At 43.1% G+C, this 16,260-nt stretch overlaps 1 protein-coding gene across 3 annotated transcripts in view; it reads right to left on the minus strand.

The window, feature by feature from the left end:
• The window catches only part of cd63 (CD63 molecule), a 58,204-nt gene extending 42,273 nt beyond the window's left edge, over window positions 1-15,931 (minus strand). The window contains exons 1-3 of one of the 3 annotated variants that reach the window (XM_073071062.1): window positions 15,787-15,815; window positions 15,287-15,371; window positions 2,381-2,508 (exon numbers count right to left, since the gene is read on the minus strand). In XM_073071062.1, coding sequence (XP_072927163.1) covers window positions 2,381-2,389 — 9 coding nt within the window. In that variant the 5' untranslated portion in view covers window positions 2,390-2,508; window positions 15,287-15,371; window positions 15,787-15,815. Of the gene's footprint in view, window positions 1-2,380; window positions 2,509-15,286; window positions 15,372-15,664 lie in introns of all 3 variants that reach the window. The other 2 variants (XM_073071060.1, XM_073071061.1) reach the window with 2 other exon arrangements.
• Between the last annotated feature and the right edge of the window lie 329 nt (window positions 15,932-16,260).

Raw genomic sequence — 16,260 nt, forward strand, 5'->3', positions numbered from 1 at the left:
TCAAAAAAAAAAATTCCCAACCGACAGTACTGCTGGAGGTCGTGACGTTACTATTCTTGGGAGCTCACCCTACATTAAACTAGCTGCTACATTGCCTACTTGAGACAACACCTTGAAGTACCAGTGGCTGTGAAACACTGTTTCAATTCATATTTCACATTGAAATCACCAAGGCAGGGCAGTATCAATACCACTTAATATGGTGATGAGCCATCTTCAAGATAATCACTGGTCCTTCCATCGCTGCTGGTGATCCAGAATTTACAAGAGTGACCAGTCTTCAAGTCAGGATGATGGGGAAATCTGCAAATGATAACCTTATCATGCATCTGCTGCCCTTTTCCTTTCCAGTAACAGAGGTCCTGGTTCTGAAATGTGCACCATCACAATAGCCCGAGTGAATAACTGCAGTACATGTTGTAGACAGTTCACACTGCAGCTACTGTGTGCTATTGGTGGACAGCCACTGATCAAATGGGCTTTGCCCTGATGTTGAGACTCTTTTGTACTGAGGCAAGTAGAGACTGGGAGGGCAGAAGGTAAGGATGCCCAGTCTCTGACCTGATCTTGCAGCCACCGTATTTAGGACTGGACTATTAGTTTTAGAACAATAGTAACACATTCATTGCACACTCACACCCAATCACTTCCCAGGATGCTGGCAGTGGGGCACTAAAGCAATAGTAATGCCATTGAATGTTTAAAAAGTAGACAGTTAATCTACAGTTGGAGATATTATTGCCTCCTCCTGCTACGTGCAGGCAGTGGGCTGCTTCATTTGTTAAGGAGTGTAAATGGAATTGATAATTGACTGATTGCAGTGCCCCACCTCAGACCTTGGGTCAGAAACTGATGAAACAGTTGATGTTTGGATCTAGTGACACTCCAGGATAATTGACATCCAGCCACAACCATTTTCCTTAGTGTGAGGTACAAATCACAACAACGAAATATTCCCTCCCCCCCACCCCCAATCCCTGGGAGGAGGGAGGGGCAGGGCTCCTCGATTCTATATTCAAATACTGCTTTGAAGTAGAGGGCAATCACCCTCTTCTCACTTCCATCATTCAGCTCCAATGTATGCTTGGACTAAGTCTGATATCTGACACAGAATGGCCCTGTCAAATAAAACCGGGTATTGGCAAGCACCACTGACAAAACCTACAATTTATCTTCAGCCAAATGGAATGTCCCATTGTAGGAAGGACACACCTGGGCAAAATCCTCCACACAATCAGGTAGATGTAATCATATTAGGACAGATTGGCTAGAGGTACAGCTAGTATTCAGTACCACTGCTGGGATGCTGTCCAACATCACTTCCTTGCTTTCAATACCCTCAGCCATTTCACAGCATCATATGCAGAAAATCCAATTGGTTGAAGATGAACTTCTGAGAAGCTGGGAGTTTTAGATCATGCAAGGTTCGTGTCAGAAAAACAATAGGAAAATGACCAGTGGTTTAAATATGGTTGCAATTATCAAGACCCACCCCTATAGAAGGACAAGCGACTCACTTTCATTGTCACAACAGGGTATTTTTGTTACAAAAGCTAGTATTAGGAGAAATGCAGCAATATACAACAGTTCTACTGTTACTGAAAATAATTAACATAGTCATAAAAGATGAACCAAAAGGAAACATCCTGATTTACCACAGTGTAGACTCTGCTTTCAGAAGCTCCTTACTGAAGGCAGCTTGTGCTCTAGAATAGCAGCTCATGCATTGGGTTAAGTTCTAGGTGAAGTCAGAAGTTTTTTTTAAAAATGTGATCACATTGTTGTTGAATTTAATCCAGATGACTCAGATTTAGTGAGAATCACATAATATACAAGCAAAAGATGAGACGACAGCTCTATTTACAGCTTGTGCATAACTGACTCCTCTGCCTTAACTGGAAAGAAAACGGTGGTTACAGATGAACACCACAATAAGAGTCAAGGGTTATTTCAGCACAACCTTTCGAAGAGGAGCAAGAGTTCAAGAGACCGATTCGCATGCCAGACAGAAATTTAAATGGTGGAAACACCCACAAGCACAATGATTTAAAGGATGCAAGATTTAAAAGGATTCATGCCAAGGAAAGCTGGCAAGCTAGATGGCATCTTGCCTACACCCACTTGGCGATGGCAGAGCCAACACAAGGAGATTGTAGTGTACGGTCCAGATGGCAAGGGCTGCCAGTCTCATGATGGGAGAAGGACAGCAGTGGCCAGCAGCCCGCACATATACTGCATTGATGCGCCAGCCAGCAGCCTCCACAGCCAACTTCACCTCACTCGAGGACTCAAAGTACAGCAAAGTTTCTCGGCAAAGGAAGTCACAGTGCCAACTGGGCATCAGATTCTTGCTCCTCCTCAGCTGTGCAAAGTGACTCACCGGTGCCATGTTCTAGCTCACCAACTGCATCGTCATGTAGATGTACGGGTGCTAGCTAGCAAACGTTGGTGAAATAGACAATAGGGTGTAGCCTTGCTCAGTGCCTTCAGAAGCCTGCTCCTCAAGGTCTACAAAAGACAGGAGAAAAAAGGCACATTAGAATTTTTTAAGACACCTGAAAAATAAAGTTTGTATTAAAACATACCTCAAGGTTGATTTGCAATATGTATAACCATGTGGGTGGAACTCAGGAATAGGAAGGGTGCAAATCAGTGATGGGATTGTACTACAAACCCCATAATAGCCACCGGGACATTGAAGAACATAAATAATCAGATTAAGGAAATGTATAAAATAATAGGGTTGTTGTCATGGGGGATTTCAACTTCCCTAACAAAGTGGGACCTTCTAGTGCAAGGGGGCTCAGCCAGGGCTGAATTTGTTTAGTGCATCCAGGAAGGTTTCTTAAATCAATACATGGACGGCCCAATGAGAGGAAGGGCCATACTGGAACTGGTGTTGGGTAAATGAGCTCGGCCAGTTGACTGAGCTCTCAGTGGGTGAACTGTTAGGGAACAGTGACCACAACTCCTTATCTTTAAAGATAGCTTTTGATACGGATAGGCATGATCTTGTGGGATTTTTTTAAAATTGGAGTAGGACAAATTATGAGGGCATTAGGCAGGAACTAAGAGGCATTAATTGGGAACACCTTTTCTCTGTCAAGTCCACATCAGACATGTCGAGGGTGTTTAAAGATCAATTGCACAGAGTACAGGAAAGGTATGTTCTTGTTAGAAGGATGGACGGACAGGGATGGAAAGACAAGAGAACCTTTGATGATCCAGAGAGGTGATTAATTTAGTCAAGAAAAAGGAAAAGTACGTTAAGCTTCTGAAATTAGGATCAAATGAAGCAAATATGTATAAAGAAGTCAGAAAAGAACTAAAGAAGGGAATTAGGAAAGCCAGGAGGGGCCATGAAAAGTCCTTGGCAAGTAGGGTTGAGGTGAATCCCAAGGCATTCTATACATACATTAGAGTAAGAGGACAAATAGGGAGAGGATGAGATCACTTGTGGGAAAGGAGAGTATGATTTGCCTGGATGCAGAGAATGTAAGTGAAGCACTTAATAAGTACTTTGCTTCAGTATTTACCAAGGAAAAGGATATGGAGGACCAGTAAATCAGTGCCGAGTATATCAATATGTTACAGGGCTTAGAGGTCAAGGAGGAGGAAGTGTTGGGCCTCCTTAGGAATATTAAGGAAGACAGGTCCCCAGGACCTGATGGATTTACCCCAGGTTATTGGAAGCAGAGACAAGGTTGCTGGGCCCTTCACCAATATCTTTGTGTCCTCTCTAGCTACAGAAGAGGTCCTGGAGGACTACTGGCAAGTGGCTAATGTACCTCTAAGATGGAAACAAGGGAAAATCCTGGGAACTACAGACTGGTGAGTCTCACATCATTTGTAGGGAAATCGCTGGAGAAAATTGGTGGATGTTGTCTACATGGAGTTTAGTGAGGTGTTTGATAAAGTCCCTCATGGGAGGTTAATCCAGAAGATAAGATGCATGGGATACGCAGCAAATCGGCTATTTGGATTCAGAACTGGCTTGTACATAGAAGACGGAGGGTAGTGATTTAAGGGACTTATTCAAGCTGGAGTCTGTAATTACTGGAATTCCACAGGGATCTGTGCTGGGACCTCTGCTGTTTATAATGTATACAAGTTACCTGGATGAAATTGCAGATGGGTGGGTTAGAAAATTTGTGGATGATACCAAGATTGGTGGAGGTGTAGAAGACTGGCATAGAATACAGCACTATATAGACAAACTGCAGATATGGGCTGAGAAATGGCAGATGGAGTTTAACCCAGATAAATGTGAGGTGTTGCACCTTGGGAGGGCAAATGCATGGAGACAGTACACTGTTGAGGGCAAGGTCCTTAATTGTTGCTGAGTAGAGAGATCTTGGGGTCCATGTTCATTGCTCCTTGAAAGTGGCGACACCAGGTCAATGAGGTGGTTAAGAAAGCACATGAAATGCTTGCTTTTATTAGTTAAGGCATTGAGTTCAAAAGTCAGGAGCTTTTGTTGCAACTTTATAAAACTCTGGTTAGGCCACAGCCAGAGTATTGAAAACAGTTCTGGTTGCCTCTCTATAGGAAGGATGTTGAGGCTTTGAAGAGGGTGCAGAAGAGGGTCTCCAGGATGCTGCCTGGTTTAGAGGGCATAAAATGCTGGATAAACTTGTTTTTTTTTTCTGCTCTCGCTCTCTCTCTCTCTCGTGCCAGAGGGGAGGAGAGATTCTATAGAGTTACAAGATTAGGGAGAGTGGACAGTATCTGTCTCCCAGGGTTGCAATGTCTAATACCAAAGGGCATAAAATGAAGGTGAGAGGGGATAGATTCAAAGGGGATGTGGGGGCAAGTTTTTACTCAGTTGTGAATGCCCAGAATGCACTGTATGGTATGGTGGTAGAGGCAAGTACATTATAGGGTTTTAAGAGACCTTTGGATAGGCACATGGACATTGTGTAAGTAGCAGGGTTTGGTGTTTGGGTGTTTTTGATTTCCTTTTTAGCTAGTTTGGCACAACATTGTGGGCCGAATGGCCTGTTCCTGTGCTATACTCTATGTTCCATGTTCAAAGCTTACAGTACATAATACTCCGTACAAGGTTCATGTGTATGCCCGAAGGCAGATCAGCGTTACAAGAATGACTTCAGCTGTAACACCACCACAGGCCTGCAAGTTATGTTGCAATTCTCATGGGCGCAGCCAAGGAGGAGCAAGGATGAGCACAAGAGACAGCAGGAACAGAACAGCACTGTAAGCCAGTGCTTGGAGCAGTACCTCTAGCATCACCTTCATGCTGCTGTAGGTAAAGGGTGAACCTTGGAGGCCTTGCTTTTGAGCTCACATTCAAGTCTACAATCTTAAACTTTATTTAATTAAGAGTAGGGAAATTTGTTCAAGGGCAGGGCAGTATCTAAATAACTTAATAACTGACCATGCAGTTGCACTGTGTTTCCTTGTACGAAGGCTTTGTCGCCAAGATTTGCAGCCGCAAGTCGCGGCTTGAATGTGCGCCCTGCTAGAATGCAGCTGAAAACCATGCAAGATTGGCTGAAGGTCTGAATTTCCCACCAGCAAAGTAGATCAGCAATACAAAAACTGACAACACTGACACATGGGCCAAATGCCCATTGTGTGGTACTGTTGAGTAACCGTACCTTGGCAGTTTCCTCAGTGTGCACCATCTTCTTCGGTATCTGTTCCCAGGTCCAGCAGAGGTCATGCACTGTCGACTGCGACCAGCAACTTCTATCAGCCACGATGTTAAGCAGGGCAATCTTCCACGCGGTCCTCTCATCCTGTTCTCCACCAAGCAAGTAGTGAGCTCTAGGTCCTACACCGCTCATTTGGCTAAGAGTTTTTGCGCACCCAAGAGCTTTTAAATCCTGTATTCTCAGAACCTTGTAGCAATAACTTGTGTTTTGTTTGCCACACTGGTTTAAATGGTAGTTCCAGCCCATAATGAACCACATCCACTTTGTGTTTGCTAGCACTACCCATCTTGGCAGGTCTGGTGCATGTGCATAAAATAAATCATGATCAGGATGGCCACTTTATATGACACAGTACCTCAGGACAGAGGAACCAGTGGGGATAGGGGAGAAAACAAGAAGAGCTTAATAACAAAGCAGCATTATGCTCCTCTTCTCAGTCACTCACTCATTTGGTCCTGTGGAAAGATTTGCTTGACCTCCACTCTTCTCCCCACCAACTGAACTGTTGCTTAGACAGCAGAATGATGAGCCCTTGGACATAAAGCTTTTTCACCCCCTGAAAGAATTGCAATTAGTTCCCATGATTCAGCTAAAACCAAGATGTCTTGTGACCGATACATACGGGGAACAGCTTCGCATTTGTTGAATAGAATATCAGATTCAAGAATCCATCCTCTGAAAAGCTGGTCAGTCCAGTGTGTTTTTTGTTAAATCTCTCCCCAAAACTCATCTTCCAACACCCGCAAATGCTGTGCTGACATCTGGTCTATCATAGAACATTGCAGCATACTACGGGCCCTTCAGCCCATGATGTTGTGCCAACTTTTTAACCTACTCTAAGATCAATCTAACCCTTCCCTCCACACAGTCCTCTATTATTATCATCCATGTGCCTAAAGAGTTTCTTAAATGCCCCCAACATATCTGCCTCTACTACCACACCTGGAAGTTCATTCCATACACCTACCTCTACCCATATAAAACAAATCCCTCTAAATCACCTTAAAATTATGTCCACAGTATTAGCCATTCCCACCCTGGGGAAAAAATCTCTGGCTGCCCACTCAATCTGTATTTCTTATCTCTTGACTTCTTTGACTTTGAAACGATATCATTTGGAGCACGTAAGTGGCTCGAAATGTCAACTGTTTATTCTGCTTCATGAGTGCTGCCTGATTTAAGAGTCATAGAAAAGTAGTGTTCTAATGGCTGAAAGAGCTTGCTGGTAATCCCACTCCCTAGCTCAGATATCTGTGTAAATATAGACCACAATTTCAGCGGGTTCAAGAGGTTGGTGGGAGCACTAAGACAACATGACTCTAGCATTAACCAACCCCATCTCCTTTCCTCACTGCCACTCTAAAGAGCCCATTGGAGAGCCAGAGTCAACTTCCTTCCTCAGATCCCATATGCATCTCAACGTCAACTAGGTTTTCAAATATGAAGCAACTCAGCATTATTGAAAACTCATATTTCACATCAGTTTCTACTGACTCTTGAGCAATTTTGCCTGAGCAGACATAGGTTATTGGCATCATAAATTTAAAATGTCACCAAGGTGGAGAGGCCAGTCATGAATGAGTCTGTACCAGCTCCACATAAGCTACACAGCCAGTCTCACTCCTGCTCTCAAAACCAACAGCCATGAAAATTGTGTCCTTTCAGATTCGCCCTCCTTTGGCACTACAGCTAAACCTCCCTCCACACCTCATTGCTCATCTCAGATTAAAAAGCAAACATGCTCATTTTGGTCTCAACCCCCACAATGGAAACAGCTTCTCTCCATCTGTATTATTTGTCCTTAAATTATTCCTTAAGGACTTAAGATCTCAACATCTTGACCAAAGAACAACCTCTGCACCTTCAGTCCATCCAGATAACCAAATAATTTAACAAATCTCTTCTGCACACTCTAAAACACTTGCTTTTTCTTGTGCGCCAGCAAGAAAAGGAAAATAATTGGTGGACTAAGTTGGTGCCCTCCAACTAATGATCTGGACTCTGAAGTTCATCCCTTGCAATGTAGGAGGCAGCAGCCAAATTGCGCAGAACAGGCTTCCATGGAGAATAATGTGATAATATGCAATCATTTATTGGCCAATAACTAAAGATTGGCATTTAGGCAAAAGGTACCACAAGTCCTTCTACCAGCATCTAGGAAGGCAGAAAGGATTCTAGTTTAATATCTCAGGTGGTGTTACAAGACAGCACTTTCTGGTGTCAGAACAATTCTGTTTAGTCCAAGGGAGCAGAATTTAAACTGGGAACCACAATGAATGAGTTATCAGCTGAGTTGCACATAGCAGTTTCAGAATGCATTTGTGGGAGGGGAAAGTGTGGCAATGAGAAGCATGTGTTAATACTGTTGGAATTGGTGGCACATGTAGCTACTTTGTTTCATTTTAACCTCTCCCCCCCCCCCGCCACTCCCAACAACCACATTGCTGTGGTAGGTAGCCATGCCCAACAGCAAACTAATGACTGAACCTTCATTGTCCCTTGAAGAGCCAATGGCTGCTCCTCTCACTGGTCTGGCAGCATCTGGCCTCGCAACCACAGATTTATGCGCCATTTTAAGTGGCATCAGCACCAGGTCAAGGTGGAAGTTACGCGCCAAGCTCCTTCCCCCACATTACGTGCCACAAGTCAAGATGCTTGCTCAACACAGGAACAAACACTTAAATCTATCCAACTGCTAGCAGGACCCGTTGCTCGCTGCGCACATAGTCAGCAACTGCTTGAAGTCCAGCCTGCAAGTACACGAAGGGCAGAGAACGATGGTTACACTGAAAATGCAAGATACAAAAATAACTTTTACATTAAACTTTAGGTATCAGCCAAAACCCTTGATTCATGTAAAAGTAAAAAGCAGGATTTTTTTTTGCAATTAAGCTTTTTGCCAGAGGGAGAGTAGGAGAAATGTTGAACTGCAATAACTCGCATTTACATAGTGTAGCTTGGACCGTTTGAAAGAAAATAGATGCCAATTTCACAGCCATTAGGCTACAAAGCAGGCTTTAAAAATAAGTCTTAATGTTGAGTTATTTCCAGGAAGGCATTTCAAAGCTTAAGACAAAATGAAATTTGGCGGGGGGGGGGGGGGTGGTGTACACAACTGCGTCTAGAGTTAGAGAAGCTGGAGGGATGGCATTGGGCAAGAGCGTGAAGAAAAAAGTTCACTAAGAGATTACCGCACTGGAGAAGAAAGGTTGGCAGATAACACACCTGTGAACTTGCAGTTAAGATTCCAGTTTCCACTTGGAATTTCTGGGTTTGGTAGGAAGGAACCCCACTATTTACAGTTGGCACATTAGTGAAATGTTACACATGCCCCTGAAGGGTGAAAGGTATGGCAGGAATTCTGTCCTATTCTTCCATGGTATAAACCAGCTTTACACTGATACAGCAGTACCATTTGATGGGAATTTAAGGTGGAGGCACACCATTGAAAGGATGATCCTATCAGCCAATACTTGCAGGACTGTCTATAGTAGAAATTCAAATTCACCTTCTGACTAAGGCAGGACAAACATTGAGCCAAAATTCAAAGTTTTATTAAATTCGCTGGTCACTGGGGAAGTACTTGCTAAAGCTAATTCAGAACCTGTGTTGGCCTGTTAAAAGTTGAAACAAAAGGCAGAGAAAATATCTGTTAAAGTCTGCGAGACCAGGACAAAGACCCACGTTGCAAAAAGCCACGTCACAACTTTCACTTCGCCCCATTGCAAAAATAAATCAGCCGGAGGGACATAGCAGTCAGCATATAATGGCAAAGGTGCTTGGACCATACTCTGCTTTAGTGTGCTTCTCAGGAAGGTTTCCAAATGAAAAAGAACAAGCCTACACCTCCTTGTGTTATAACATCCTGAAATGTAGAGACTCAATAAATTGAAGGCATGACTAACTTTAGAGCCAAGATTAAGTAAAATGATTTGCGCATCTTTCACAATATCACGAAGCTCAACATGCAAGAATTACTAGACATGTAATATTAAAGGAGAAAATGTAACTAATCAGTTACTTTGATTGTTTCTGCTTAAATATAAAAGAGGACCAACTTCTAGAACACAATGAAGTTCTGTAGAATTTTTTTTTTACATCCACTGGGAGTGAAGGAGAGGCACCAATTTAACATTATATGCCAAATGACTGATGCTGCACTGCCAAGGCTTTTTCAGCTTCAGTCCGTCGGCCAAAGTCTCCAGAGTGGGAAATAAAACTTCAGACACCAGTGAGTAGGCTGCCAGAGCACTGGCTGACAGTTTTGCAATAAGAGTCACAAGGCAGTGAGCAAAGTAGTAGAAAAGCCACTCCTGTGCTTTGACTCACCGGACCTTCCACAACTGCGTGGGCACGTCAGCAACGAGCTTCCCCAAGTAAACCAGTTATTTGCGTCAGATAGTTTCCTCTGGAGAAAGTAAACTGGAATATCTGTACACAGAAACTCAATTTTCTCTCCCTGCTTGAAGCCAAATCTGAATTTTAAAAACTGGCCGTCTGCAGGCTGTACAGTAATACACACAAACCTTGCAACAGACATTACATCTGCTTTCGTGCAGAAATTATCACTGCCAGAGTCATTGTGGCCTTGTCTAAACAGAGGTGGAAAGAGCTCTTGCTGTTATCAGCAATGTAACCAATACAGAGGCGATGGTGACTGAACTGCTTGGGAGAGCACAGTCAACAGAAAGACAGGGAGGACACACACCCCAACCTAAAATACCAAAGCTTCTAGTGGCTCTACCACATTTGTAACTAACTGTAAGCTCTGAGTAAGCGATTAGACTTGAACTGTTCCATCATCAATCATATAGAGGAAGAAGTTGACAGTTTTCCCCATCCCTTCACTCAATTCCTTTCACTAATCTCAGGGCAGGCTCTTGCTGGGACAGAGCAGAGGCCAAAACCCAGCCCCCTCCTCAAAAGGCACTGGCCTTACAGCTCAATCTGTACCATCCTATCAGGCAGTGACACGGCTATTTGCTACTGTACTGATCACTTTCGCAGGTAATGCGGCCAGAAGCACTGTTGGCCTGTATAGACAGGGCAGGGCAACAAAGTGAAGGGCAGTATTGTGGGGCCACTGATGCCTCACAGTGCCAGTGACCCAGGGCTAATCTCAAACTCTGGTGTTGTCTGCACAGCATGCATTTTCACCCCGTGACCGTGTGGGTTTCCGTTCACATCACAAAGACCAAAGATTGGGAGGTTAATTGGCCCTAGTACTGAGTGGTAGCAGAACTGGGGAGGCATGCCGGAGAATGGATGATCAAAAATAGAGTTGAGGGGAAAATAAATCAGCCATGATAGAATAGTGGAGCATACTCAATAGGCCAAACAGCCCAGTTCTACTTCTATGTCATATGGTCTTAAGTGGATAAAAATGGGAGTAACTAGAATGCAGAGAGTCAGCATAAACTCACGGGCCAAATGGCCCTTCCTAATAAGAAGGAGATACATTTTCCATGAAACTTCAGTTTAACATTTAATTGAAATGCAAATCTATATTTCTATTGCTGGGATGGAGTCATAATCTTGGTATAGGCACCCTGCTTAAAACATCACAATATAACCAAGCCCACACAGCAGATGATGCTGACATGCTAGAACATTTGTGTGGGCGAAGCAGGAGAACCATTTATATTAAGCGTTACATCTGACTAAGGAGCACTTAACATGCAAGGCAGCCATTCAATTACAATTCTCCTCCCACTGTGGGACAGTTACCCAATGACACACTGTCTGGGCTTCAGTTTCATGGAGGTGGAAAATAAGTGGATGGGCTAAGAAACTGCCAAGGGAGACAGTCACCTCAAACTGGAGCAGAAAGTCAAGAGACCATTCAGCCCCTCAAACCTTTCAATTGGACCAAAAGTCTGTGGGTTATAAATTGTATATTTGTCAATGAAGTTACAATACAGGGGCGAGTATTATAATCACAAGCCAAGAGCACTCACTGGAAACTCCGAAGGTACAAGCTGATCACTTATAGAGGAAGAAACCAAATCATATAATGTTCAAATGGAAACTCCCTTCCAGCCCACACTGAAACTACAATACCATCATGTATGGTTCCTGGCAAGCCGCTTACACTGTTCTACACTGGCCACTGATCTACAAGGCTGTGTTCTCACACAAAACAAATCCTCACACTCAGCTCTCTTTTAGAAAGTAAAGGTGGTTGAATTTTAAAGAACCAGCTTCTTGGGTGGGACAACCACCAGAGGTCAAAGGTGAAAGGCAAGTAGCTTAAGCTCAGCACAAGGAGAAACGTCTTTACTCAGAGGGCCACGGGTGTGGAATGAGATGCCAGCACAAGTAGGGCATGCAAGCTTAATTTCAACGATTGAGAAGTTTGGATAGTAGGGATATGGAGGTCTATGGTCATTGGGTGGAGGCAGTTTAAATGGTTATGGCATGGACTATACGGGACAAAGGGCCTGTTTCTGTGCTGTACTACTCTATGACTAGCCACTTGCCATCACTTCATTATTTTACAGCTGATGTACATTAAAAGCCCAGTCACTACTGCATTGAAATAGACAGGGCAGCAAGATTTCACAAAGTTCCCACAAAACAGAAGTATACATCAACCAACAATTATAAACCATCCCCATTCACCCTGAACATGGGAACTTGCCCATTTCAGAGGGCAGTTACAAATCACATTGCTTACTTCAAGCTCAAATGAAATCAGGAGTGAACCAGTAAGTTTTTCCAAAAATGACATGCATGTTTTAGGGCTCTCCACTAGTTTTATAATTACTTCCATTCAAATCCCCCAGCTGCCAAATAAAATTGGCAACCAAGACAAACTGACCATTGGGCTGAAAAGCTTACCTGCCCGCCATACAACACAAAGGGAGGGGAAGGGATCCAAGAGTCACAAAAGCCAGACAACAGAAGCAGGCAGCAAGTTTATCGCAAAGCAGAAAATGTTGCTGAATCAGGACACAAACACTTAGAGCTGCAAGCTGGTCTCAGCAATTTTAACCCTTTTAAAAAAGTGTTAGATTCAGAAGGCATAAAGGAGGAAATTGAACATTTAGTCCCATCAGGCGGCAAAAGCTATTTGAGGAAGGCACTTGCTACATGTGCCTGGAGTTTAACTAAACAACTGTTCTTTACTTAATGGAGACAGGCCAGTGATTAAAGTAGTCAAATAAAAATGAAAGTTGCACAGTAGATGGTGCCATACTACTGAAGGGACAAGTCAGAAAGGGGCAAAATAGAACCTGCTCTGGCAATGTCCCCAGGACTACTAACCCTCCAGGAAGACTAATCACCTACCTGGACACTACACTGAATAAATAATCCAGGCAACATTTTCTTTCAGGCTTTGAATCTGGAGTGGAGAGCCACAAAATAATTGTGGAGGGGTAGTTCAGGGAATGGTGGCAACAACAACAAAAAATTGCCAACCTGAGGATTTAGCCTGAAGGATGGGAGGTAGTAGAGTAGCTTAAAAGTGGCTGCTCTATATTTATTTCATTAAAAAATGCACGGCAACGCCCTCAGCAAGAAAACATAGCCAGGCCAGTTCCCCAAAATGCCATGAAACCTTTATTCTACTTCTCTGACTTACTGGAGGTGCTTCTCCCCCACCCATATGTGGAACAAAATGCCCCAATTAAATGACTGTCAATGAGATTTTTTTTTTAAAAAAAGCTGATCTTGGGTAGTGTAGTGCATTATTGACGCATATTGCGATAACTTATGGGATGCAGTTACATCAGTAGGCTTTTTAGGAGGCAACAATACTCAAGTGGGGTAGTCATTTAATGCAACCATTTCCCTTCCTTGTCCAGCCAGAGGAAACAAAACCAGCAATCTAAACAACGTTACCCAAAATAAAACTACAGGAAACTGTACCTTAAATATTTAACACCTTTGCCCCCCCCCCCAACACTTCCACTAACCCAAAGGCACCTCAAGGTCAGTTTACATCCAAAACACTACTCACACATGTCTGCACTTCACACTAACAACAGACTCCTGGCAAATCGCCTGCATCTTAAAGCTAGAGGTTTGAAGAATTCAGTTCATACCAGTTATACTATATATTAAAGTCCTGCCTCCAAGCAACACTCTTGCATGCAGACATTTTGCACATCAAGTCAAAAAATGGACTGCAGCCCAGCCAAGTGTTGACTGCCTTGGACAAACAATGGGAATTCACACTGCAATCATCACCAGTTCACCAATTTGAATTAAGTACAATTAAGTTTTGATTGTAGTGAACAATTAATAGAAGGAAAGGTCACATTTAAGCACTAGGATGGAACCAGGAAAGCAGAAAAAAAACTACAAGGGCACCCATCCATACTGATGCTTCACAAGATAAATGATTTAGACTGAATAAGTGCATCGTTGGCTAAGAGGGTTTTTCTTATTCATTCTTGGTTAAACTAAGGGGATTGCAGCACAAACATCATTCACCACAAGCATCATACCGCATGCTTACTTAGGGCCCATGATCTCACCCATGTGAGTATGAATCACTCATGCATGAGGGAAAAATAGAATCCAGTTTCACTGGACAACTGCTTTGGTGACAATTCTGGGGCAAAACTAATAAGCCTCGAATTTCAGTACAGTTCTAAGATTACACACAGGAAACTTAATGGTTAGAGAATAAACACAGTCACCCTCCTCCCACAACTTTGGGGGAAGTCAATATTTCAAATTGGCAACGAAAAAGCTGACATTTCACCGAGACGAGGTTTAGAATAGCAAGTGTGTGAGTGCAGAAAATTAACGGACAAGTGATGGTAGTCCGCGACCCCTAACCTTGTTTAGCATATAAAATCCTGGCTCCACGGCCATTCCATGTTCTAGGACTGACCCCAGCCACCACCCCTCCCCCTCATTCAATCCCGCCCCACACTTGCCTAGTTTGCCCATTAGAGACAGTAGGTTTGACGCAGTTAGAAGTGCAAGAGACAACATGTCTGGTCAGGCGAGACGCAGAATAAATGGTCACCGCCAGCCCACATCAGTCCTTGTAGAATTTAGAAATAAAGTCAACACCCTGGCGTTTGGAAAAGGAGAGAACCCCCCCCCCACATAAACAGTTTATTTCCCCAAACAATGGCATTTCCTCCACCTCACATACAAATAATACTTTCCCCACCCCATGAAAAATATACAAGCGCTCTTTCAACACACCCTCCCCGTTTTGGAGAGACATTAAACTCACTGATCCAAAGTATATGTTGTTAGACCTTCGCAGATACAACACTCAGTCATACCGAGTAATTTCCAAACTTGAAACAAAACCATCCACGTAGCCGCTCCCTTGGTCATTTTAATTTTGGCGAGATAAAACGAGTATTTGGCTTGGAGTTTTCATACAGGGGAAATAAACGACCAGATCTTGGCGAATACCATTAAAAAGTGTTGAAAGGAAAATCTGTTGCAAAAGACTGTAGCAGTGTTAAAGGGCGATATTTAGATACTTTTCTCGGCTTATTCTAACACTAGTAGTCTGCTATTTTCGATCACTTCACAAGCGTTTACCCAAAAGGAAGTTGGGGCTCAACAACAAATCAGATACTAAAATTTATAGGAAAAGGGAAAATTAACACAAGTTTTTTTAAAAAAAGACTCACCCAAAACAAGAAGTTAAATATGAACAGCAAGTACTTGATGCACTTCATTCCTCCTTCTAGAGTCATTTTCGCTTGGGACAATTATCTAGAAAGAGAGAGAGAGAGAAAATACGTATATAATACAAGCCTGAACAGTTGAATGTGGAGCCGCGGTGGTGGGGGGGGGGGGGGGCGGGGGGGTGAAGGAGGAGAAAAGTCTGGAGCAAACACCACAGCTTAAAGACGTGGCTGAAAAACACATCCCCAGCCATATTCTCCCATAATCTGGCACAGCCCAGTAGTTAAGAGGCCATCTGGAATACAGACACGCAAACAAGTGTAAAAACAAACGATATATTTTTAAAAACACAGAAAATGTTGGAAATACTCAGCAAAAACCTGTAGTAAGAGAAACAAGGAAACGTTTCCGGTCAAAGACTTTTCACTGCAGATTTCCAACCTCTACTGTCATTTTGCTGTTGGCTACAGAGCGACAACCAGAAAAAAGTCCAGATCCCTACCTCACACCTCAACAAAGACGACACTTTGCTCCAAAAAGACTATGTAGCAGGAGACTCTCAAACACCTTCTTTTCCAATCCCCTGATCTGACGTCAAAGCCCTAGCATTTCCACTTAAAGGGGTAGTGGCCTTGTATACGCGACAAGTCAATATATCACCCTCTGGAGGAGAAATAGAGAAGAGGCACAAGAGACTGATTTGTCTGACTGTTCTGTAGAGAAGCTTGCATAAACATGAAACTGCACACAACTTTTTGAAAAAATACTCACTTTTATTTTTTGAGAATGGCAACATTTGGGAGCTGTTTAACTTACTGGTCATTTCGGTGTTTTATATATAATAGCCGACTTCCAACACGAGTAAAACTCTTCGTGGACTGATTTTAGTGATTGACTGCATCAGTGAATAGCTTGCACATTGTTAGTTTCAAGACATCCTTTCCTCACTTCTTGCTTTATACACGCAATCCATATT

This window comes from Hemitrygon akajei, chromosome 18 (assembly GCF_048418815.1).
Source record: "Hemitrygon akajei chromosome 18, sHemAka1.3, whole genome shotgun sequence".
NCBI classification, from domain to species: Eukaryota; Metazoa; Chordata; class Chondrichthyes; order Myliobatiformes; family Dasyatidae; genus Hemitrygon; species Hemitrygon akajei.